Source organism: Mesocricetus auratus, unplaced genomic scaffold (genome assembly GCF_017639785.1).
Source record: "Mesocricetus auratus isolate SY011 unplaced genomic scaffold, BCM_Maur_2.0 Super-Scaffold_100006, whole genome shotgun sequence".
Lineage (NCBI taxonomy): Eukaryota > Metazoa > Chordata > Mammalia > Rodentia > Cricetidae > Mesocricetus > Mesocricetus auratus.
Window position 1 is genome coordinate 84838465 of NW_024429190.1, and position 25867 is coordinate 84864331.

The window sequence follows — 25867 nt, forward strand, 5'->3', positions numbered from 1 at the left end:
TCCATGATAATTCCTGGAGCAGCTGATATAAACTTTGATTTTGTTGTGGTGGTGGGTTTTTTTTGGGGGGGGGAGTCCGGATTCCATGCCTCTTCAGACTAGAATACAGCACACCAAATTTAGATACAGGCACCCTGAGCTTCACCGCGAGTTCTCTGGTTGCTAAGGTAGCAGGGTAGGCGTCACCCGTCGCTATGGCGCTACTCTACCTTGCAGCGTTGTCATTCCTGATTGGCTGAGCGCCTGATGCTGTGGAGGAAGAAGAGTGAGCATTGGTTCAGTCCCTCCGGACCAAGAAAGAATTTGACTGAAAAGCTAACAGGTGTCAGGGAGGGAGCTGGTTTGAGTTCGCCCGGGTTCTACGGCGGGATGAGGAAGATGACTTGAGATTGGCCTGAAGGAGGGCCGCCTTCCTGCGCGGTGAGTGATGAAGGAAGTCGGGTGTCCTTACGCCCAAGGCCGCAGGTGCAGCCTCCCTTCCCCTGAGGCTATCCACAGGGACCTTCCCTGAGGGGGCGATGTCAGCCTTGGGGTTAGTCAGCCAGAGCCTGTCTCTTCAAAGTAGATAAGCTTGTGCTGAAGAGTGTGTGTTGGGAGGTGCCTTCCGCGTTGTGTGGTGCTTCTAGGAGCAAGGGGCCGGGTTTGAGTAAACAGCGCTGGTAGCCATCAGCTCACCTGCCTCTGGAGGCTTGTGATCTCCTTTGTGAACACACTCCTGCCTTCCTTTTACAGGTGGGCTCACCTCAGTGCCTGCCTGCAGGTGACTTCTGTTACAGGTGTGAAGAAAGTTCACCATGGCTTAGAAAGCTCCCTTTAGCCAGCACCCAGGACCCAGCACCCAGCACCCAGCTGCAGTTGTGACTCTCAGTGCAACCCCACCCCACTAGACCCTACTACCCTTGGACTGCCAGGGTGCTTCCACTATCTACATTCCCCAAAACACATCCTCCACACCTCCTCATCCTCTACAAAACCATCGTTTCTACAAAGCTAGCTCAGATGCCACCAGTCCCTGAGTTAAACTGAATATACAATCAGTGCTACCAATTGTAGTCTGTCCCTATCCATCCAATCCACCTGCTCACCAATGTTAGACTAAAGTATCTTTTATTTTTTAGGTACCAAGGAGTATTTTCCTTTCTTTCCAGAAGCCCATCTTCCCCACTTCCCTATTTTCCAGTCTTTGGTTAGTCAACACCAACTTCATCTTATCCATGCACAGAACACTGCCCATGCCCCGTCTGGCTGTCTCAGCTGTCGTCATACTGCTGAGCGTGGACTGAGTGCCTTTGTAGGGCGGTCCACTCACATCCCCATCCTTGTCTCTGTGTTGCCTGATTTCTTTGCTACCTAGAAGTGTGAGAAGACTGACTCATTCATGGGTCAGTATCTAGCAAGTGCATTCAATGTGTACTTGATAAAGAATGAGTCTCTTAAATTATTAGCTTTTTAGAAGGCTCTCTTGACTTCTGTAAAAGTCAAAGATCTCTTTAAAGTGAATGTTAATTTAGGGATTTTGCTTTCATTGTAAAGGTCTGGAAGTTCTTAATACATGCTTTATTTTGTGCCATAATGATGATGATGAAGATCATATGGTGTAAGTTAACATTGTTACAGAGAGACAATACAGTGTGGTTTGCAAGAGCTGAGTCCCATACAATTAGCATTTTCAGTCTTTGCCCCCTAACAATGCACTGTCTCCTAACCTTTTTATTTATGCAAATAATGATACTGGCACCTAACTCACAGGATTGCTTCAAATTATTTAAACATTAAATGTACACCAGGCTCAGTGCCACAAACATGCAGTTTTCATGTGTTTTTAAGAACAGTGAAGACAGTGATTATGAAATATCCATGGTCAATTCACAAAAGTTTTTGATTCGGTCAAGTGTAGTCTCTAGGATACCATCTTGCCATTAGACTGCTTAGTGTATGCCTTCAACTCTGATGCAGGAAGAGACTCATTAATTTAGTGACTATTTACCAGTCATTTGAGGAGTCCAGGGTCAGGCCAAGTGATAAGAACGCAACTAGTGAAGGATGTAGGAGGTGAGCTGGGCAGTGGTGGCCTTTAATCCTAGTACTTGAGAGGCAGAGGCAGGTGGATCTCTGTGAGTCTGAGGCCAACCTGGTCTACAGAGTGAGTTCCAGGATAGCTAGAACTACATAGACAAACCCTGTCTCGAGAAACCAAAAGAAAAAAAAAAAAAGGATGTAGGAGGTGATCGGGGAGTCCGGAGTGTGACATTGTCAGAACCAACCAACCTTGAGGCTCAGGTTGGAGATGTAGTCTTAGAGAGGTACTGAGCACCTAGAAGACGAGGCAGCATTTCCCAAGCTCCTGAGTTTTAGGCGGTGAAAACAGCCAATGCGTTCCCCCGACCTCATAGCACACACCTCTAGTGCCAGCAAGCAGGAAGATGAGGCAGGAAGATCAGAAGTTTGAGCCAAGGCTGTGCGTGTCAGTTACACACCTGACAAGAGGCTCAGGGTTCTGGGAACAGTTCATTCTGGCAGGGAAGGCACTGCAGCAGGGGCACGGAAGGAGCACTACAGCAGGGGCGTGAGCACTGCAGCGGGGGTGTGAGCACGGCAGCGGGGGCATGAGCACTGCAGCAGGGGCACGGAAGGAGCACTGCAACAGGGGCGTGAGCACTGCAGCGGGGGTGTGAGCACTGCAGCGGGGGTGTGAGCACAGCAGCAGGGGCACGGAATGAGCACTGCAGCGGGGGCTTGAGGTGGCTTCACACAGTGTGTGCTCGAGGTGTGGGGGGGAGGCGTTGCTGTGCTAAGCTGGCTGTATCCTTTCTCTTCTTTTAATCTTTGATAGCCTCCCAGCCTATGGGATGGTACTGTGCACATTCAGGGCAGATTCTCTCTGGAACACTTTCTCAAACATAATGTGCTCTTCTTCTTCTTCTTCTTCTTCTTCTTCTTCTTCTTCTTCTTCTTCTTCTTCTTCTTCTTCTTCTTCTTCTTCTTCTTCTTCTCTCCTCCTCCTCCTCCTCCTCCTCCTACTCCTCCTCCTCCTCCTTCTGACACAGGTCTCCAGTAGACAAAGCTTGCTTTATATCTTGGATTCTCCTGCCTTTGCCCTCCAAATGTTGAGTATATGTTTCACAACACAACTGAGTTGAAAGATTAGCTTGAGGTGGGTGGGGCAGAGGGTAGAGAGAGAAGAACCTGGTGTAGGGACACATGCCTGTAATCACAGCTTTTGGGAGGCCAAGGGAAGAAGATCCCAGAGAGTGTGAGGCTAGCCTGGGCAACCTGGGGAGACTGTCACAAAAAGAAGGAAAAAGGAGGAGAATAAAAAGAAAACCAAATCCCCACAGGCCGTAGATGACTGTTCTAGGGAAGAGCAGAGCAGAGCTGCTGCTGCAGACACTCCTGCCAAGCAAAGTTTTGGAGACCAAAACCCAGCTCCACCATTGCTGGAAGGGCACACTTCGGCAACTTCTTACTCATTTGATATCTAAGTTTCCTTACCTGTAAAATGGGGTGATTATAACAAGTTTCTTAGACTGCTGGTTTCCTGGAAATACCAAGCGTTAGCTGTTTGTGTTAAGTTCTATGTAGGGGTCAGAGGCAAGTGAATAGGGACACAGAGCTGCGGGTTAAGGGAGACAGGGTGTCCACTTGAGACTGTTCAGTTATGACTATTAGGAAGTATTTAGGCCTGGTATGGAGGAAAGTGAACTTTACACACAGTCAAACCTAAGGTTTTTTAAGAAGCACATGAAAACCATGGGTGTTAGCTCTGAGTGAAATAAACTACTTCTCACTTGTAAAATACTTCTTTTTAAAAATTGCTTCCTTCATTTATTTGAAACAGGATCTTGCTATATAGGCTAGGCTGCCCCCAGACTTACTGTGTAGCCCAGGCTGGACTCAGATTTCCAGTGACCACTCTCCTCAGCCTCCTGGATGCTAGAATTACAGCCCTGAGCCAAGTGAATCATTATGTCAGGCTTTCTCTTGTGTCTCCTAAAATGGGTTAACAGTATTTGTAGTGACCTAAATTCTAGGTTCAAGACCATCAACAGAACCAGAGTGACAAAATTATAGAAAGAAAATCCCTCCTATGAAAACTAGTCTAAAATTAGAGGTGGAGCAAACCAAGCCTGGGCCATCAGGACACGGCTGCTCTCTGTTCATCATATTTTGTCATTGTTTAGGGATAATTAATTTGAAGAAGGTGGCTAGAAAAATGTATCTAGTAGAATCTAGATCTCACCTGTCACCATGTCTGTCATGACTGCCCTGGTAGTCTAACCTGAGGGAGTCCCCTTCTCAAATGTCTAACTCCCAAAGGTGGACACTGACCTGCACAGAATGCCACATGCTAAAATGGGCAGCTTTTCTTTGTGAAATCATACTGTGCTGTAAGCACACTTGAGGTAGCCCATATTTAACATAAATGTTGTGTTTTCTGTATCTATAAAGAGATTTTACCCAGTCAGCACTATAATCACTGGGTAGCCGTCAGCCAGGGCTGAGTTTTCATCTGCTGATTTATTTCATTATTTTCACTCCCATCTCCAGATAATGATGCTCCAATTATCCTTGGAGCTTACAAATCATGTTCTGCTTGGGACTTTTCATTAATTCCCAGGGATCTGCTGAACCACCCAGGAGCCATGTCTGAGCGGCAGCTGGCTGGCGAGGCAGGGCCTTGGATCTCAAAGAGCACCTCACCAGCAGAAGGGAAGGCAGCATAAGGAGAGGCTTCATTTCAGTGTGGGGAAGGAGAAGCCACTGTAGTGAGGAGTGATGATGTAAGTCTTGGTTTTGAGGCTAGGGAGAAGCTGGCAAACAAGAACCATATTAGTAGTATAGTAGTCAAGGCTTAATGACCAAATGCCAGATACGGGGTTGAAGAAGGGGGGACAGTTCTTTTTTCCTGTGCTCTGTGCCATAGGACTCTGTGCTCTACTTGAGACTAAAACGTAGATCTCTTCCTTCCTCTTTTTAGTGCAGTTCACTTGAGTCCTATGATTTGTTTGGATTAAGTCAGGTAACGTCTTCCTTAGCTATGTTAGTTAGCCGTGAAGTAATGGAGCAGGATAATAAATTGAGTCGCTCATATACAGATACGTTTGAATGTCAGAGACACCATTGTTCCCACCACAGGCACTAGGAGCTCCACAGACAGGCCATAGACTTAAAGGCTGCCGCTCTTCATTTCCCTTGGGCTCCTAGTACTCACTCTCTCTCAACTCTTCTCCCCAACTGTCTCCCAGTCCACCCCCAGGGCCTGTCTTCTGCTCTGCCCAACCTCAAGATGTGCCCACTGCTCTCCTCATCCTTGAGACCTTCAGGTCCCCAAAAGGTACATACTATCCAGAACCTTCTACCTCACAGTAATCTTTGATTTTGTTTGGTTCATTATCTCTTTTGGACATGTTTCCCCTGACTTTGTCATCTCTATTATTCTTAATTTTTTATATTAAGCAAAACTTGTTTTTGTAAAGTGTAAAGGAGGTTGTGGTGACTCACTCCTGTATAATCCCAGTGTTAGGAAGGCTGACATGGGAGGATCACTGCATTCAAGGCCAGGCTGGACTACACATAGTGAGTTCCAGCTCAGTCTCGGTTACAGAGTAAGACCCTGTCTCAAAAACAGCAATTTAAAGAGAAAGGAGCTGAATTTGGTATCACACACCTGCAATCCATGTGACTGAGGGTTAGAACCAGGAAGATGGGAAGTTCAGTATCATCTACCTCTACGTAATGGGTTCTCAAGCTAGTATGGACTGGACGAGACCCTGTATAACCCTCCTCTCCTCCCACAAAGGTAAAAAGAATGGTTCTCAACAGTTTAATCTGTATGTTCACAATTTTCACTGTGAGTTCTGTGAGTAGTTTCCCCAATAAAGAGAAATAGTCTTCGTCTCTTCATACTCACAGCCGATTCTTCAGCTCCGGTTGACTAGTGCAGTTCAGAAGGTCTCACCTCATGGGTGCTGCTGCTTTGTTTATCGCAGCTGCCCTTTCAGCTCCAGCTGACCGGCAGCCACAGACTGGTGACCCCAAATATTATACAAATAGCCCCACAGAGTCTTTGCTTTCCTTTGAAACTTCATAAGCTAAGCCTCCCTCATCTGCATTTCTCTGAACATCCTTATCCTTGAAGCACCCATAGAACATCCCATTAGGCTCTGGACATTCAATGGCTTTTCCATCTTCAAGTTCCAAAGGTTTGCACAGTCCTCCCCAAAACAATGTATTCAGGTTAATTGCAGCAACGCCACATGTACAGTACCTTTCTGTTCTAGCTTGCTTTCCTTTGCTATGATAAAATACCGTGAACAAAATCAAATAAGGGGAAGAAAGTGTTGATTTGGCCTACACTTGCATGCCACAATACATTATTGAGGGAAGTCAGGTCAGGAAGTCAAGGCAGGAGCTTGAAGAAGAAACCATGGAAGAACACTGTACGCTAGCCAGCTCTTTGCAGTGCTCACTGCTAGGTTTCTATTACAGCCACGTCTGACTGTGTAGGGGTGGCTACCACCCACGGTGGGCTGAGTCCTCCTGCATCAACCATCAACCAAGGCTGTTCTTCATAGGCATAACCACAGATCAGTTTTATCAAGATAATTATGTAATTGAGGTTCCCTTTTCCCAAGTAACTCCAGGTTGTAGCAGCTTGACAATAAAAACTAAACTGCATAAGGATGTAATGTTTTTATTTGTGGAGTCACTAAGAAGAAATTTGGGGTGCTATTTGTTATTTTCATTGACTAATGAATATAATTTCTTTCTAGATTTTTCTGGTTTACCTTTCAAATATTGCTTACTATATGCCCTGTCCTTATTCGGGCACTCAGTAGATTTTGAACTAGAAGCCACACACTTCACAGTTAACAGTGTTGCACACGTCCCCAATGACAATGGAGAGAATTCGTAGACTTTATATGGAGCTGTTTCCCTCTGTAACAATGAAATCATGAAAATTACAGTGATAACTGTTGTCATGATGCTCTAATCTTGGGCTGGTAGTCACACTGGTCTGGGTTAATCTTAGCAAACAAATGAAGGCCAGCACATTAAGGAGCTCCTGCCATCACTACAAGTAGCTGGAAACTGCTACCAAAACACATTCATCAAACCTTTCACATCAAACCAGGAAGAGTTAAAAAAACAAAGCCTTAGTTTCTCTCCACTTTTTCTGTAGCAGTGTTACAGTTTCACAGAAAACATGCAAGAGAGGCCAGGAAATATGCATAGTCTTTCAAAACTATTGCAAGCTCTCCCTGGAGCCAGCCTTTCAGTCCCCAACAAGGGATTCCTGGGGGAAATGTCATGGGTTGGGTTCATTGTCTCAGTGCTTCAAAAGCTAAAAAAAACAAAAAACAAAAAACAAAAAAACCTGTCTCCTTGCTAGGAGGAGGTGCTTATGTGTAACCATTTGAAGAATGAAAAGGGGAGAGGTCAGATTACTATTGAAATTTGGGCTCTGTCTAGCCCCTACTATGTGTTTAAATAGAAAATTGATTGAAATATGAACAATTTACACATGAAGGTGGCAAGTAGTGACTCGGAAGCAGGGTAGTGATAATGTGCCCCTTTGCCTGGCCACTCCTTCCTGACCGTGGAGACTGTACCAGCTGCGTCTTTATTTCCCATCATATGAGAATATTAAAATACACCACCTATATAATCCACATGAGGACTGGATAAATGGATAGGTGTTTGTGAGGTCCCCAGTGATCAGGAAACTAAGTTATACAAACAGCAATTGCCTTGTTTTTGCCCTTTACTAAGGGCCAGTTTCAACAATTTCTTACCTTCCCATTATTTCAGAGTTTTTCATTGTACGGAGTTCTGTTTTTCTCTTCTAAAAGTTCTATGTGGTTTTGGTTAGACACATCCACCTATGGTTCTTAGTTTCATCATCTGATAAAGGATGGGTAGATCTCCTTTTCCTTTCTTTTCTTTTGCTTTTGATAGGGTCTCACCCTGTCTCTCAGTCTAGCTTGGGACTCGTTGTGTAGCAAGGTTGACGTGTAATTTATGGTAATCCTCCTGCCTTAGCTTTCTGATTACAGGACTGAACCAACACACCTGGCTTTTAAAAAATAGAACCAGTGTGTTATGCTGCAAATGTGTTTTTATTGTTTTGCTTCATATTATTCCTCAGGTGTGGCAGAAGCCATGTCTGACCCTTTTCTCATTCCATTTTGTGCTTGACACTGGAAGTCCTAGACAGTGTGGTTTAAGGTTCTCACTTGCAGTAATATCTTTCTTCTGCCACTCCACTCATATTCCCCACCGAAGGAAAATAAAACTGTAGTGTCTTATATGTAAGGCTAGCACGGCCACTGTCCTTTCTGAACTGTGATCATGTCTTCCACTACCCAGTTGAACAACCGTAGCTGAGTTCTCTTTATGCGAAGTCTGTACTTCTGACACACTTGAGAAATGCTTGGAAAGACCCACTGTCACACCTGTGTTATGACATGTGCAGACTTTTTTTTTTTTTTTTTTGGAAAAAGAAAACCTCTCTTCTTAAAGCATCCAAGCTCTACATACTTGTCACCCAGTTTTCTTTCTTGGCTTTGACTTTGAGAGAAGACTTTGAATATGAAATTTCCAATGCTGTTGGAACCATTAGGGCTCTGGAGACGAGTGGAGGTGACTTAAATGACTTTTGCATGCAGAGATGACTATGAGCCTTAGGGGGCAGAAATGGAATGCTGATCAGTCTCCAGCATAGGGAGCGAGGCCTGGAAGAGAAACGTCACTGGCTAGGGAGCTTGACTTTGAAGGTTTTATGTAGTCTCTAGTCACTGACTTTGAAGGGTAGATCTGATTCATGATTCCCCCCCCGTGTGTGTGTGTGTGTGTGTGTGTGTGTGTGTGTGTGTGTGTGTCTGTCTGTCTGTCTGCCTGCCTGCCTGTCTCTGTCTCTCTCCCTCTCTGTCCATCAAGTTGTGAGCGGCTTTCCACATGCCATGGTGCTCTGCTTTGTAATGGCCCTGGAAGCAACAGGGCTAAGGACTATGGATCTTTGTAACTGTGAGCCACAATCTTTCATCATGTAAGTTGTTTATATCAGGTACATTGTAACAGCAGCAAAAAGCCATGACTATCTTTATCCTTCTGTTTCTGTTATGGAAAGAGTTGAGAATAGAAGCCAATTAAGAGAAAAAAGCCAACAAGTCAACAACTGTGTATGGACGAACACATAGCCTTTGAGTGGGGAGAAGTAGGATTAGGAATAATACTAGGAAAAGTAACCATGGCAATATTAAAATGCTGAATGCAGAGTATTGAAATGCCTGCTGAGCTGTACTTCCAGGCAGGCCACCTCCCTGCCAGATATTCAGGTAAGTTCATGAACTGTGCAAGATTAGCCTAACCATAAATTATGAGTACTATTAGCATGCATTGTTCAGATATCAACTTTCACAGTTTAAGAATTCTGGAAGATATTTGGAAAGATGACTCAGCATTTCAGAGCACTTACTGATCTCACAAAGACCCTGGTTCAATTCTCAGCATGCATCCCTATCGGGGGCTCACACAGCTTCTAACTTAAGTTTCAGGATATCTGGTGTCTTCCTGTCTCCACCTCCCCAGGCACTTATATACATGTAGGACACACAAATTCAGGAAGGTACACAAACACACACACACACACACACAATAGCCCCTTAAGGAAAAGAAATATTTACAAAGAAAAAAAAAGGTAATTCTGGAAGCTGAGTATGGTCACACACATCTGTAATCCCTACACTGGAAAGGCAGTAGAGTTGCCAGGAGTTCAAGCCAGCCTGGTTGACACCACAAGTTCCAGGACAGTCAGGGATGGCTGGTGAGATCCTCTCTTTAAAAATTAACAAAAAAACAAAATGAAAAAACTTCATAAAGAATTCTGGAAGTATGGCAACATGGTGACACTGACGGATTACTTATGCGTGGGTGTGGCTTTCTCCAAGACACCTGGGGACATGACTCATAAAGAGAGAGGACTCCTCTGAACCCATACTGTTTAATTCAGAATACTTATAGAGAAAGGTAAGTGAGGTTGCATAAAATTACTGTCAATTAAGCTCCAAGTATTTGTTAGCTGACATGTCTTATAAATCTCAAAGAGAACATACAGAACAATATGGTAAAAAATTGCCCCAAATAATTAAATCAAGCATGTGCCAAAGGATACAGGTGAAGACAGCCTAAATCTATTCAAGAAGGACCTTTTGAAGGTAAAGAGCCAGTAACATTCATTTTGATATTTGCAATTATTATTTTTTACTTGTTTGAATAGACATCAAGGATGAATTTTGTCTGTTTTAACTGAGAAGCCTTTGGGTCACATAACTCAACTAAAAGCTGTCTCCATCTTCTTTGCAAGGAATGCAATGTTACTTCTGAGGCATTGATGTTTTACAATGCCTGATCAAGACAAAAAGGTGAAGCCCACAGAGAAAACAGCTGATAAAAAGCAGCAAGGGACCACCACCAGGTAACCAAGTGTTTTGTGGTCATCCCCTGGGACAGAAGCTTCCTGGAAATCAACTCCTGGATTGCAGGGCTTACTCAAACACTGGGACCTTTCTAGAGTTTGGAAAGAAATGGTTGACCTGCATGCAGTTACCTATAGGGGCAGGCTTCCAAGTGGCTGCACCGTCATGGTAATGTGACCTTGCTCACCTGGATTCTTCTCTGGGTTAACACTGTGCTGTTCTTTCTCCTAGGGACTATTCAGACCTTAAAAGACTTCGGTGCCTTTTGAACGTTCAGTCAAGCAAACAGCAGGTAGTGTTTCCAAAGGATGCACCACTTGTTTCTGAAAGGGTCCGTTTCATATCCGTGTGTATATTCTCTTTGTTCTTCCGTAGCTTCCTTGCTTCCTCTGGCTTGCTTCTTTCCCCTGACTCAGGCTCTGCCAAGACTTGGCGTCTGCAACCTTTCCATTTCTCTGCTTGTCACTAGATATCCTAACCAGCGGAACTTGAATTCTTCAATCAGTAAACAGCCAGTTCTCTCATCAAATGCCAATGTTTACCTTTTGGTGCTTCGGGGAAATTTATTTTCTCTCTTGCCTTCTGGTCTGTCATCCTGATGTGAGCCATCCCCTTAGCAGCAACTTTGACTCTGCTTCCGATCCACTGTTCTATCTTTTCTACAAGTTTGTGATTGGTTTTCCTGAGTTGGGGTGTGACCTGGGAACTGGGTCACCATGTGCAGGAACAACCCCTGGCCAGGCAAAGGAAATGCCTACAGTGTTTCTGGATTTGGTTTGGGGCTCCACGCCTTCAATGTTGAAGTTTACAGTGGCTAGATATATTTGGCCTCCATCTTACCACTCCCTTGTTTCTACCTGCCAGGGTTGATTAAAGTAAATTTAATGATTTCTTTCTTTCTCTCTCTCTTTTTTTTCTGCCAACTTGGAATTCTCAATCATTTGTCTGACAAGTTCATATCTTTTTGCTAATTTTTATACACAAATGGTGCATATTTAAAATACTTGAATTATTTATAAAGCAGAGAGCAGTGTCTAGCCTCACTTGGAGGAGGGTCCAAAGCTTCTCAAATTCTGTGCGTCTTTCTGTTGTGGATGTCCCTTGCCTCTGTCACCCTGACAACAAGAATCTCTCTGAGCTCTTTTCTCCTTTACTGAAGCAATGCAGTTATGTGTGTGAGATGGAGCATTCTAGAATAGCTCAGACTTGTACCTGTTTGTTCCAGGAAGACTGTAAGGAGCACATAGGATATACAGTATATGGAAGTTTAATCATAAATTAAAAGCCAAAGATAAGATGAAAAACAAGGGCTGGAAGAGTCGGAGCAAGAAACCCTGTCAGCATATGCAAGCAGGGACATGCTTGCTCCTCAGATTGTCAGTGGTCTTCTTGAGGGGCCATACTTGTGAGTCAGGCTGCTTACCAGGTCCTGCTGATGTGGTCTGCTTTGGTTTTCATTTTTTTAATTTGTATTTTGTTAGTTAGTTTTTTGTTTGTTTGTTTACAAATGGGCTGTGATAATCAGTTACTAGAAATTCCTGGAAAAAAATGTGCCCTGTGATTTGTGCGGAGTTGTTGAGAAGTGAAAGTTCTCCCTGATTCTCCCAGGAGCCTGTCTGCTAGCCGAGTGTTGAGTTGTGCTGTCCGCTAGCCGAGTGTTGAGTTGTACTGTCCTCTATCCGAGTGTTGAGTTGTGCTGTCCGCTAGCCGAGTGTTGAGTTGTGCTGTCCTCTATCCGAGTGTTGAGTTGTGCTGTCCGCTAGCCGAGTGTTGAGTTGTGCTGTCCGCTAGCCGAGTGTTGAGTTGTGCTGTCCGCTAGCCGAGTGTTGAGTTGTGCTGTCCGCTAGCCGAGTGTTGAGTTGTGCTGTCCGCTAGCCGATTGTTGAGTTGTACTGTCCTCTAGCCGAGTGTTGAGTTGTGCTGTCCTCTATCCGAGTGTTGAGTTGTGCTGTCCTCTAGCCGATTGTTGAGTTGTGCTGTCCTCTAGCCGATTGTTGAGTTGTGCTGTCCTCTAGCTGAGTGTTGAGTTGTGCTGTCCGCTAGCCGAGTGTTGAGTTGTGCTGTGCGCTTTGTTCCCCATCTTTGTGCTTGAATGGCTGCTGTTTGTTGGTTTGGTATGATGTACTAGGAACACAAGAGCAGGCAGCTGTGCTTCTGTCTTCAGGGTGACTGAATTCAGGGAGGTGGCAGATGTGCAGACTAGACAGCACACCTGACTGTACAAAGTGCCTTGAGCAATGTCCGCTCTATGAGGAAGGCCTGAGCAGACTCTAACCTGTACCCTGGTCTGGAATCAAGAGCTCTGGGCTCATCTGACACAGTGGACCTGGAGCTCTAGGGAGGGGATGACAGGGCCAGGGAAACTGCTGTGGCTCCTGAACTGATGATGCTTTCATCTGAAGGAGCTAATTGTAACAGAGTTCTTATTGTCAGGTACCTGGGACCTGCGATTATAGCTACCACGTGTAGCTTGCCTCTGTGGCTATCTGAGTTGATTCTTAGCACTGTCAGCCTGCCAATGTGTGTGTGTGTGTGTGTGTGTGTGTGTGTGTGTGTGTGTGTGTGTGTGTAGGGGGTGATGGTGAGAGCTGTGCCCTCCCTTTCCTTTGAGTGGCTAAGAAATATTTGTTCTGTGCTTTCTTTCTTTCATACAGACAATATTTAAGAGTTTCATCAATGGCAAAGGGCTTTGAAACGCTTTAGGCCTAGGAAACCTACTTCCTGTTGTGGGTGCATGTGTGTTATGACAGTTCCTATCTAACAGAAAAATGAACCTGTTGCTGTGACTTCATATCTAATGTCTGTTAGGTTATAAACCCACATTTGGAAATCACCTAATTTGTAACGACAAACTTATTTACTTAGCAAATTTATGGTAGTGATTACCAGGCTTGTAGGAGTGTTTATAAAGCAGTTAGAACTGTGCCTCCACATAGCAAGTGCTGTGTAAACAGTAACTCGCTTAACTCTCATACTCCAGAGTTACACACTGCTATTATTTCTTCTATTTTAATGACATGGAAACTAGTGTATACAGAGATTAAATAAATCCTCCAAGGTCACGCTGATAGCTAACAGCGGATTCAAACCCATAGAACCTGATTGGGAGTGTGGTTCCATCACTAAACATTGTCTGCACAAGTCCTTTTGGCCACTTGCTCACAACGGCTATAGTTTGGTGCCTGAACTGATAAACAAAGAATGGAAGGTTTATTGTCTCTATTTTGAAAATTCAACTGAGGCTACTTCTAGGAAGCATCTTGGGACCAGCTACTAAGCAATAATACTGTCGTAATGTTTTTTCCTACTGACAGCCTTGCAGGGGATAAGGAAAGCCACTTTTCCAGAAGGAAATTGGGTCCTTTTCCAGAAGGAATTGGTATCAGTTTCTATACTCTAGCTTCTACAGTTGTAATTGTGCATAGTGAAATAATTTATTGAAAAATGGATCCTTCAAGTATACCACAGTGATGTGCAGAGCGTACCAACTGCCCTGGGAGGGCCTATGGGCAATAACAACCAGTTGACCAATCAACATAGTGCAAGTCATCCAAACCTGGAAGCCCACCAATACTGAGACTGTTCCATACCCCTAGATATTCCCCTTATGCAGCCCTTTAAGATCCCTGCCTCGAGATTGTTCAGAGTCTTTCTCCAGCCATCCGCCATGGTGGCAGGATAAAGGGCCCAAGCTAATGAGTTTAGCTTGCTAAATAGCTTCAATAAAAGACTCTTTACTTTTGCATAGAAAAACCCAAAAAACAAAAAAAAATGGATCCTTGATTGTGCTTTGTTTACTTCATGTTTAATAATTGATTGTAGGACATATTTCACTCACACTTTGGAAAAGATGGGCCATTTTTCCACATTACATGCAATTTCACATGGTACCAAGAGCAAACCTTAGGGTTGTCTCAACCACAGCAACTATTGGTGTGTGAATCCTGATGACTTATGGAGCTGCCAGGTTGGTCTTATTAAGAGCAGCACAGATACACTCTAGGTATCCTAGACACATTTGTTTCATTATGGCAAACGCAGATATTCAAGTCAATGTCATAAGTACCATAATTCAAACTGAGCAACAGTGATGGATTCTTGCCTGTTCCCATGTGCTGGGGCCTCAATGAACACTGTGTACACTGGTGATGACGGCAAAGGGACACTCTTCCATGCAGTGTATGCTGTCTGGATTCACAAACTCTCCAGCTGCATATCTGCAGCACTCCAGAAGCTTCCAAAGTCTCTTGTGGCCAGGCTCACCCCAAACCTCTATCCCTAGCAACTGGTTTGAGTGCCCAGGAAATATCACTGAACAAAAATACACAGTTTCCAGCTCATGTCAATGTGAGACAGACTAAACATACATAACAGTGAACTGTGGCCAGTGACATCATTAGTGATGAAAAAGGTCCAAGCTAGGGAGTAAATGTTTAAGTTAAAGATGTTTAAATCCTCGGAAAGCCCCTCCCATTTACAAAGCTGCCATCTCAGTTATTTAGTGGGAAAGCACTCATTGCTTTGGCCCTGCCTCTCCTACTCTGTGACTTGTTTTATAGTGTGTTAAGTGAGCCATAAAGGCCATGAACTCTCTGTTTCCATTTCCGCAGCTTCCAGCCATCAACTTTGATAGTGCCCAAAATAGCATGACGAAGTCTGAGACTGCCATCAAGGCAGGGGGCCACAGAGCTCGTGGTCAGTGGCATGAGTCCACAGAAGCAGTTGAACTTGAAAATTTTAGGTAAGAAATCTCCCTTGCTATCAGAAGCCTATTAAATAAGTTTGCTTATTTAAATTTATCACAGAAGTGAAAATTTAAAGTTTAATATTCTTGGTTTAGTAATTTTAGTTAACATGGGAAACGTTCCCACGCAGAGGAAAAAAGCCCAAGTAGCAGGTTGAATAGGCAGGCGTGGTGGACCTGTCCTGGGAGTGCAGGACACCTTGCTGACACAGTTGTCCACTAAGGAAGTAGCTTCAAGATGTTGACACGGGTAAGTCAGTCCCAAGCTTGGTCTTAGAGTTTGTCGTGTCTCCATCTTTCCAGTGATGAAAAAGCATAGAAGAATCTGTTGCTGTGAACAGATGGGATGGCTAAAGAAGACGTTAGTTGGGCTGGCTGGTGATATGACTCAGGGGGTAAAGGGGATTGCCACCAAACTTTACACACCGAGTTCAGTCCCACATTGTGGAAGGAGAGAACTGACTTCTATCCTATAACAGTACACACACGCGCACACACACATACACACTTGCACAGAGAGAGAGAGGAAGGGAAGTCAGGAGGGAGGGAGAGAGGGAGGGAGAGAGGGAGGGAGAGAGGAGAGAAATGTAATAAAAGTTTTAAACATGGTAGTTTAAAAATCTGAGTTTCTCAATTGCAGAGACAGTCTCTTGGCTTGAGCAAGGAGTGTCAGTCTGTGTTTCTTTCTGTTGTCTGTAGACCTTCTAGAAACATGCATTCTTGTGGGCCACTCCCTTTCTGGGAGCTGGCTCTCAGTGTTACAATGTGTTCAGGTCACTTGCTAGTAAATGCCATGTACATGATGAATGACATAAAGTTTAAGCATGGATACCGATGATCATTACTTGTTTGGTTTAGCTTGTTTCTCTGGCCTTTTATGAACTTGAACAGTTCAGAAAAATCACATGACATTTTCACTTATGAAAACTAAAATGTCTTGTTATATGTTCAGTTTACCAGTGGTCTTACCTAAGGAACCATTACAGCCCTGGCCTGATATCATAGCAATGTATAGTTGAGTGGTATAGAATGTCCTCTAAGGCAGATATAATGACATGTGGCATAGAACCTTTAAAGTGGTGTTCATGTAATTTCACTTTATTTGGTCTTAATCTTAAAATTAGTCATTTTATGTTTATTTAGTGTGCATTCATGTGTGTATATGCATGTGTGTAGGAAAACATGTAGGGGTTGGTTTCTTTCTTCCACCATCTGAGTTTCTGAGATTGACTGGAGTCCTCAGAGGTGGTGGCAAGTACCCTCACTCAATGCTCTAGCTCTTCAACCTCCAGTTTTATTATGCATGAAAATACACGTCACAGACACTGTAGTGGTTTGACCTGCTTGTGTAATATCTTACGTTCTCCAAGGTTTAAAGTAGAATGCTTGGACTAACTGTTGGACTGTAATATCAAAAAAAAAGAGGCTGAATTGGGAATATGAAAATTTTCTTAGACACAGATAACAACAATGTATCAGTTGTTGGTTGAAAAAATGTAAACTGCCAATAAATCCATATTAATTACAAATGATATCTGCTGACATACATGTGACATTTGCTGGTGTTAACAGCTGGAACAGTCAATGCAGGTGGGAGTGTGGGTGGACTGCGAATTTGAAACTCCCCCTGTGTAATGAACAAACACATAGAGAAAAGTTCCGGAAGTCGTTCCTCTCCCTTCTCCTCTTTCAATCTGAGCTGGAAGTGCCTAGATGGGATAATTGCATTAATGCGATAAAATGAAACACATATTTGAGTGTAACTTTTGAATTAAAATGTATCATTAGTGTGTGTGTGTGTGTGTGTGTGTGTGTGTGTGTGTGTGTGTGATCTCATGTGCTACAGTGCACATGTGGAGGCCAGAGGACAGCCTTGAGGAGCTGGTTCTCTCCTACTTTCATGTGGGTCCAAGAACAGAGCTGAGGTCACGGACTTGCTCAGCAGTCTCCTGCACTAGCTCAGCTCCTGATCATCATCTTTATTGTCAGCTTTACCGTTGAGTCCCTGTGTAACAGTTGTTGCTTGCCCTTGCTAATATGTTGACCTTAAGACTCAATATTTTGTCTCAATGTAGATGACCCTCGTTTTCATTGGTAAGTTTGTTAGTCCAAATAATATTTATTATAAATCATTTTCCTGTTTTTATTTTCATCTTAGTATAAACTACAAGAATGAGAGGAATTTCAGTAAACATCCACAGCATCAGTTATTTCAGGAGATCTTTACGGCTCTGGTGAGAAACAGACTCATATGCAGGTAAGGCTGTACCCCAAAGACAGACCTGTACCCAAGAAAGGCATGTTTCATAGATCCTGTATGGAGAATAGAGTAGCCTGCAAGGGAACACAATGCAAGTGCAGATTTAGGAACACACACACACACACAATTCATATTTATGGCTTCTTTTTCTTTATTGTTATATATGTGTGTGTGTTTGTATATAACACACACACACAAACACACACACTAACAACCAAAGAAAAAGAAAAAGAAGCCATAAATTTAAAGGAGAGCAGGGGGTGGGGTGGGGTGGTACATGGGAGGGTTTTGGAGGGAGGCAATGGGAGGAGGAAATAATGTAATTATTTTATAATCTCAAAAAAAGAAATTATTAAATATATATACATATATATGTAAAAAACAGAGCAAAGGCTATGTGAAAGTCGGTGGATGAGTTGCCACGGTGTGAGTTCACTAGAGTCACTTGTTGCATTCTGAATTTAGCTGAGTTTGGTGACAGGTAAGATGTGGGACAGCGTTGTTTTCTTTAATGTGCTTGTTTTGAGTTTGCATTCTCAAGGAAGATTTATTGTGTAGTCCGTATGAAAGAGACATTGATTAGCACTGTAGACAGCATGACAACACCGTTTGTGTTACACCTTTGCAGTTGACACAGTGACCAGTTAAACAGGCTCCCCCCAGCCTGGACTTGGAGGGAAAAAAGGGTGAGCATGCATCTGCAGTCCAAGCCTATGTCCTGTTGTGGGTGACTGATGGGGAATCTTGGACCACACACACTTACGTTCTGGAGAGATGATGCTAAGTCCCCTTCTTTTACAGCATGAGAAGGAACTTTGGATGTCGGGTTTTAAGAGCCATGACATTCTTGGGTGCTATAAATTTCTGTGTTCAGTTCCATTCTGAAATCAGAGTTAGATAAAGAGTGGATTAAGTGCTGAGGTCCCCTTTGTCCCTTACCTTGTATACTTTTGTTAAGATGGCATGATTCTCTTCTCTTGCCTTCTCTATAGAATAATTACATCTCAGAGCTCTTTTGGTGTGGTTTCCTTGCCCCTTCCTTTGTGAACTTCAGGGTTAATGTTGGATTGAAAGACATAGATTCAGCTCACTCAAATTGGTGAGCATCTCCCTTTTGCCAAGAAGGGATGAGGCAGCTGAGGAGAAGGAAGACGGGAGAGAATGCCAAGGTGAATGCTGTGTGGTCCCTTTTTGCCTCAGCAAAAACAATTACCCTTATTCTAATACAAGAGGAAACATAACTATTTGTAACTTACAGTCAGACACCTGAAGTCTGGATGAGATTGGTAGGTGGGAACTTCAGACATTGGCCTACTTCTGGTGGCAGACATGCCTACACATTTGAATATTAATTTCACTCTGATAGCATAATGAATTAGGAACTGGACTTAACTCCTGTTTCTTCTCTTCTTTTCTGCCCTGTTGTCAGTGTTGTTTCTCTCCCCTTTCATACTTCCCAGTGTGTTCTCACATGTTCAGACACCTCCTCTCTAGGTTCTTCTAAGACTGGCCTCCGGTTATTCCATTTTGCAGCTGAACTCATTAATCCAGAGCCAGGTAGAGCAAGCCTGCAAGTCTTTCACAGTAGTCCTAAAATGAAGTACTGCCTGGACCGGAGGCAGGCTGCTTTGGATGTGCGTCCACATGCAGAAACAAATTCTAACCTCCACTTTCTTTCTGCCCTAACATGACTTGTCAGTACTAGAGTGTGATGTTAGAAATAAATTTATCTCATCTGCCTGGTATCCAAGACCAAGTTGTCATGAGGTTGTGCAGGGAAGTAACAGTTGTCACAATATCAGCAGTTTCTTGACCACCTACATGACTCTTCTGTGCTCCTGCTTCTTGTTGGTCTGTGTTTCGCTGACATACAGCTTCTATATTATAATGTGATATAATTGTCTCATGAAATGAACTTGTACATGGAGCTGAAGACGGAGGGTTTCATGAGCTGGTAGAATCTGATGCACAGGCTGTGGTAGGATTGGGACACTGACATCTGAAGATGACAAGATGGAACCACAGGTGTTGTATTTGGAATAGTAAAGGTTGAGGAGACTGGGGGAATGATAAGTCGCTCTAATATACTTACAAAAAAGAATCTCATTATACTCTGAAAGCCAAAAGTGAGTTAAAGGATGCCAGGTCAGATAATATGAGAATTTTAATAAATGTAGTATGAAATTTCATCAAAAATACCAGCATACATTCTGTGTTTTGTATGGTTACTAAACTTGGTGTTATTTTCAAGTGAATTCATTTAGCTGACCTTTTCCTGGGGCCATTATTTTGGAATAATGAAGAAAGCTCCTTTTCCTTGCCAATGACTATGTAGAGGTGAGCAGAACCTGGATGTTCTGGTTTAGGTTATAAGGGACCTGTCCTACTCATTTGACAGGACTCTTCATCCAACTTCCCCCAAACGTATATTGTCATCCTTATATTACCATTTTGCATCATATTTCCCTAAGTATTTGCCACAAATTTGAAACACTTTGAAAATGAGACAGGAGCATGCTTTTATGGAGATATGCTTAAGATACATACTAGAGAGAATTTTGCGTGATATAATATATCTGGCTAACCCATGGCCATCTTTTTTTTAATTCAAACTTTTAATTTTTGAGAATTTTATATATGAGCACTGTATTTACATCATTTCCTTCCCTAGCCCCCAACTCTTCACGTGTCCTCTTCTACACCCTTTCAAGAAGTCCATGACCTCTTTTTCTATGATTATTATTCTTACACACATGTACACAGACATACACACATGTACACTCGCACAGGTGTGCACTCTACCCTTCTGTTACTCTTTTGTACATGTGTTTAGGGCTAACCACTTAGGGTTGGATAATCTCATCAGGGACTTTTCCCTTACAAAGACTAACTCTCCCTCTCTTATTAGAAATTGTCTTTTTATCCAGGCGGTGGTGGCACACACCTTTAATTCCAGCACTCGGGAGGCAGAGGCAGGTGGATTTCTGTGAGTTCAAGACCAGCCTGGTCTACAAGAGCTAGTTCCAGGAAATCCTGTCTCAAAAAAAAAAAAAAGAATGAAATTGGCTTTTTAAAGTTTATAAAGCTAAAATAATAGTCATAAGGAAATTGCTATAAAAAGTGTCCTAGGAATGCCCTGGATATCCCTAGCAAAGAAGACTAATGCTGTATTTGCTTAACAATAGGTCTTGTGTTGTCCAAGTTGACACTAGGACACAGTTCATGGTGCAAACGGCACTTGTCCTTTTGATCTTCTGGTCCTCTGCTTGGGCTATGTAGGCTCATCACAGAGTGAGAGGACCACATGCTAGCATACGGTGAGGGTCTCTTTATGGTAGACAGATGTTCATGGTGTGGTCTTACCTAACCATCCTGTAAAGAGGCCAGTGCTTTTCCTCTTGGTCACGGGGCGCAGTCTGTAGCTAGTCCAGAACTTTGCCCCAGGTCTCAGGCTTATGACTTTCTGCACTTAGAATCTGTTAATTCCCAGTTCTTCTCAGGAACCTTTTACTCCTTCTTGGTCTCTTTCTCTTGCTCTGTGGTGCCGGTGATTGAGTATGTGCCCCGCTAAGTCACACTCCAGCTTGACGGTCTCATGTTGATGCTACCCACTTCAGCCCTGTGCTCAAGAGGGTCAGAGTGATGTCCCCATTCCTCTCTTACTTCTGAGCTTCTGTCATGCTGCTGGTGGACTTGACGCATAGCATTCTGCTTGTCTGTGGGCCTAACTTGTGATCCCTCACGTAGCCCTCCCCAGTCCTCCTCATTCTCATGACCCCATGCTCTCTTCTCCCTTAGTGTACACTAACCTCCTGCAGACCAAAACCTGGCCTTTTACCTCTAAACTCTAGTCTTTGAAGCTGGTTTTTATTGCTACTGTCTTGAGACAAATATGCAGCTCTTCCTTATTTTTCACTGTTGGGAATGGAACCCAAAGGCTTTATATTTTCACTGCTGGGAATGGAACCCAAGGGCTTTATACAAGCTAGGCAAGTGCTCTATCACTGGGCTACATCCCAGCCCTTGGTTTGTTGAGTTAGGTCTTGCTGTGTATACATAGCCCAGGCTAGTCTCAAATTCATGATCCTCTGTCTTAGCCTCCCAAGTTACATACAGGTGTGTACCACTGTATACAGCTTTCTTAAACTGTCAGTTCCCATACAATGTTGTTTAAAGTTTTCCCTATACTTTAAATATGTTCACACACATACCTGATGCATGCATACTCACACACATGCATGAACATATGCACATGCAGACATGTACACACATGCACTCATACATATACATATGGCCACACACACATATACATGTATACATACATACACCCACACATATACGAGTATGTGAACACAAACACACTCACATGTGTGCACACACAATCACAAAAGTCATAACAGTTATGGAGATGGGTGGACTCTTAAGTAGGCCAAGCTGCCATGGGGTAGATGAAAGGGCTGAGATTCAAAGAGGGTCCCAGCAGAGTCTGGGCTGGCACTGTTGCCCCGTGTCTCACTCATTCCCGGTTTCTTTTGTGGTTTCATGAGCACACTTTTAACGACAGCTGATGAACTTAATTTGACACGGGGGCAAAGCATCTCTTTGGTGAGTGTGCTCTCTCTGTTGTGTGTTGTGGCTTCTCATCCCAGAGAAGCCTGACAAGCAGGAGGCTGAATTGCTCTGCCTTCCCAGGGAAGAACTGCTTGTCCTTGGACAACAGATCACCACGCAAAGCAACCATAACCTGGACAGGATCATCATATCCGTGCACTGCAATGTGTTTATAATCTACGTGAGCTATTGAGAGCTAGGCAATGAGTAACAGTCCCATGCCAGGATCCACAATTTCATGGCTAAAATGTCATCTCTCCTCCTGTCCACTCCCTGTTTCCTTTCTGTTCCCTCTCTGTCTCCTCTCCCATTTTCAGGGTCTCATTATGTAGCTCCGATTAACCTTGAACTCCCTATCGTGCCTCAGGTACAGTTGTGGGCCTTGGCCACCAGACCTGGTTTTACCAGGCTCTGCTCCTGCTTGTGCTGCATCTCCCCTGCTGGCCTTGCTCCTAGTGGCCTCCTTGCTCTCATGACTCCACCTCTGTTTCACATGTCAATGGGTAGCTTCTTCCGGCTTTGTCATTTCAAGGCATCGTTCCTAGAGCAGGACTTTGGATTTTTCTCTCCACCCATGAGGAAACTTCCGGTTTAGTTCCCACTGTCTCCTGACCTAACCCAGGCTGCTAGCTCTTCTGGCTTGTACAGTTGTTGTAGGCTGTCTGGGTTCCCTGCTTTTGTGTGGTTTTCCTTTACTCTGTTCTCAGCATAGCTTCTGGAAGGATCCTTTCAAAAGTTCAGTCAGCTCATGTGAGTCCTTTGCTTAAAGCCTTCCAGTACCTTCTTGGACTAAAAACTTCCGAAGGCCAGTTATCTATTCTGTAGGTCTCAAGCTCCACCTGCTGCCTTCTATCTGACCACAACTTCTGTTTTCTCTCTCTACTATTGTCTACACAAACCCCAGGGCCTGGGCTGCAGGCTTTCCTGCTCTTCTGACACAGGCTTGCACAAAGCTCCTGCCCTCCGCTCACGTAGAGCCAATCTTACAAGAGAGCCTCTCCTGACTGTCCCAAAATAGCACCCTGCCCTAATGAACCCTGGTCCTGCTTCTTCTTGGCTGTCACCACTTGACAGATCTGCAGTCTGGGCTTCCGTTCCATGTCCTTCAAAGGAGCCCCAGATGAGCACAGGCCCAGGCCTCGCCTTGCTGTACTCCCGAGACCAAGAACAGGGCTGATGGGACATAGTGATGAAGTACTACGTGGTGGTCAGTGAGAGGGAAGCCTAGTGTTTATACTTCCTGGCTGGCTGCTGTGGGCTAGGCTTCGTGGGTAATACAGGGGATGAGCTAGGAGCACAGAGAAGTGAGAGAGAAGTCAGCGAGGATTCAGGACAGTCCTCACTTATGTTCTTGTTTCTGCTAAGTTTTACATCAATTTTGATGTGAATTTACTTTTCCATTTACTCAGAAATAAAAGAGGGCCATTCTAAGAACGAGGATCTTTATTTTGGAAGGTTGACTTTGCTTTGGGTGTGCGTTAAGGAAAACAGTACCACACCATGAGAAAAGTGTTTATTCTGAGCTGAAGCATGCTATAGGCAGGTCTGGGCAATAGCCTCTCCAGATAGCCTCCCATGTGTTTTCAGCTGATGGCTGCCTGTCATTTGGAGCACTCATGTCACGAACTGGTTTCTTCATCTGTGAAAGAAACAGAAACTCTACCTACCTTCTCTCTTTTCAAACATTGCACATGCAGTGACATTTTCCTTTTTTTTTTTTTTTTTTTGGACACGGATGGCAGAAAGTGGTGTCTTGGGCAAGCAGGGGTGGGAGCTGAATAGACTGAGTATAAATAGCCCTGTGAAAGTGTGGCATCAGTTCAGTCACCAGAGAGGTTAAATACTTGCCCGCTCATGAATGTACTCCTGCGTGGCTGCCATGTTGAGACAGCCTCCAGGGAAGCACTGTCATTGCAGACACATGACTTTCCAGGGCTGCCTCCAAGGACCTATCTCCTGTTCCCATGGTAAATGTATCTGAAGAGTGCTTTCACCCGTCATGTGGAACCCAAGCAAAGGGAACCTACAGGACTGCGTCAGTCCAACGAAGACGCTGCTCTCCACCACTGCCTGGTTTCTGTGTAGTTCTCTGGCTACACTAAGTCCTGTGTTTTCTAGCTCCCCTGACTCTTGGTGAACAGAGGTGCATGCAATTCCCCACAGAGCTGGGACTGCATCCCTGCGGCCCTTCTGTCTTCCTTGGGGTTCTAGGACAGGAGCCAAGGATGGTCTCCTTCTGAGGTCATTCTCAAGGGGCAGAACCCAGGGACTCAGCCATCAGGAATCCTATTTACAATAGCAGGGTAATAGCTATGAGAAATATTAATAGCCTTGGGCTTCCGTCCCAACATTGCAAAGCAAAACAAAACAAATGTGATTTGCATGGAACAGAACTTTCAACTCTGACTATTCTAGGTCCCTTCATTTGGTTAGACTCCATTAAAAATGAAAATTAAAGTCAACATTGGAATTCTAGCTCATTTTCTTGAGGAGTAAGGAGAAAAACAGAAAAGACCTTTTAACATGTATTTCAATATGGAAAAACCCACAGGAGAGGCCCCAAGCTTTCCTGTGGAGACTGGCCATGGCTGACTGGAAGAATACTGTGCACATATTTGTAGCACAGATCCTGGCTCCCAGCCCCTGCCCTCCACCCCCACTGAAATGGTCTTGGCATTCGGTGGCATCAGGTTGTTGCAGCTGTTGCTAGCCACCATTCTTCCCCTGGAGGGGGGAGAGGGTCTTTGTGCTGCAAGTCTTTGCCCTGTACCCTCTTCAAAAGAAGAGTACTAGAGTTATCAGAGTTTTGCAGGTATTCTAAATTTTCCATATTTTCCCCAGTGGGGAGTCTGAAGTATGATGAGCCACAGTGCTGTGGCCAGGGTGGCCCCATTTGTGCTTGGCAAATGCTCTACACTGAGCTACAGCCAACACCTACTTAAAACCAACAACTGCTTTTTAATTTAACATACAAAGAAATTGGTTTTATTCTGTCATTGTCATACTTTGTTCAAATTTGTTCTTATTTTGAGACAGTCTCACTAAGTTCCCCCAGCTTGCTCTGTACCCAAGTTTATAATCCTCCTGTCTCCACTTCCCAAGTGCCTGGATGACAGGTCTGTGCTTGGAAAGTTCTGCTTTTCAGGCAGCCCAGGGGTTGGTTGAGTCCTGTTTTTATTTTTCTGGAGAAACTGGGCTGTGCCCCATGGCACAATGGTCACTGATAAAGTGCTTGCTCTAGAGAGGGCCATGCTGTTGCTGGTAGTTGAATGGGTAGCTGCCGGCAGCCTTGCTGGTTGTGGTAGAGTAGGCCCCATGAGTGGTGATTATGGGTCTTTCCTTCTGCATCTGTTTGCTGGGGGCATGGACTGCAGGGAGCATGCAAATACCCCAGGAATAAAACAATGGGTCAGTGCCCTGCCAGCCTCTGTCCACCCGATGGAAGGAATGGTAAGTCCTGTTGCCAGGGGATGGGGGATGCCACCACCACAGCTGTAACCCTGACTCATTCACTCGGCTTTTAAATGTGCATGTTTAGAGGAAGAGTTCAACTCCTCGGTGCTATAAAGAAGACAAGCCTGAATCTTTTCTCCAGAACACAAGAATAGATTTAGGACAGGCCAGGGCACAGCTGGCCTGGTTCTTCAGCTCAGGTAACTGGCAGGGGTGTTTACAGTATTGTGGCATTGCCTTTTGCAGAACCAGGTGAATGACATTGTTAGTTACTATTGTCTGAAGTACTTCCTGCTGTTTCCCCATTTCCCTTGGCTAAAG

General features: G+C 44.2%; 1 protein-coding gene across 5 annotated transcripts in view; it reads left to right on the plus strand.

The window, feature by feature from the left end:
* The first annotated feature begins 244 nt into the window (after positions 1-244).
* The window catches only part of Nek10 (NIMA related kinase 10), a 186749-nt gene continuing 161126 nt past the window's right edge, over positions 245-25867 (plus strand). For 2 of the 5 annotated variants that reach the window (XM_040747626.1, XM_040747628.1), the window contains exons 1-5: positions 245-420; positions 10367-10477; positions 10710-10770; positions 15089-15219; positions 17381-17479. In XM_040747626.1, the coding sequence (XP_040603560.1) occupies positions 10404-10477; positions 10710-10770; positions 15089-15219; positions 17381-17479 (365 nt within the window). In that variant the 5' untranslated portion in view covers positions 245-420; positions 10367-10403. Of the gene's footprint in view, positions 421-10366; positions 10478-10709; positions 10771-15088; positions 15220-17379; positions 17480-25867 lie in introns of those variants that run through there. The other 3 variants (XM_040747630.1, XM_040747627.1, XM_040747629.1) reach the window with 3 other exon arrangements.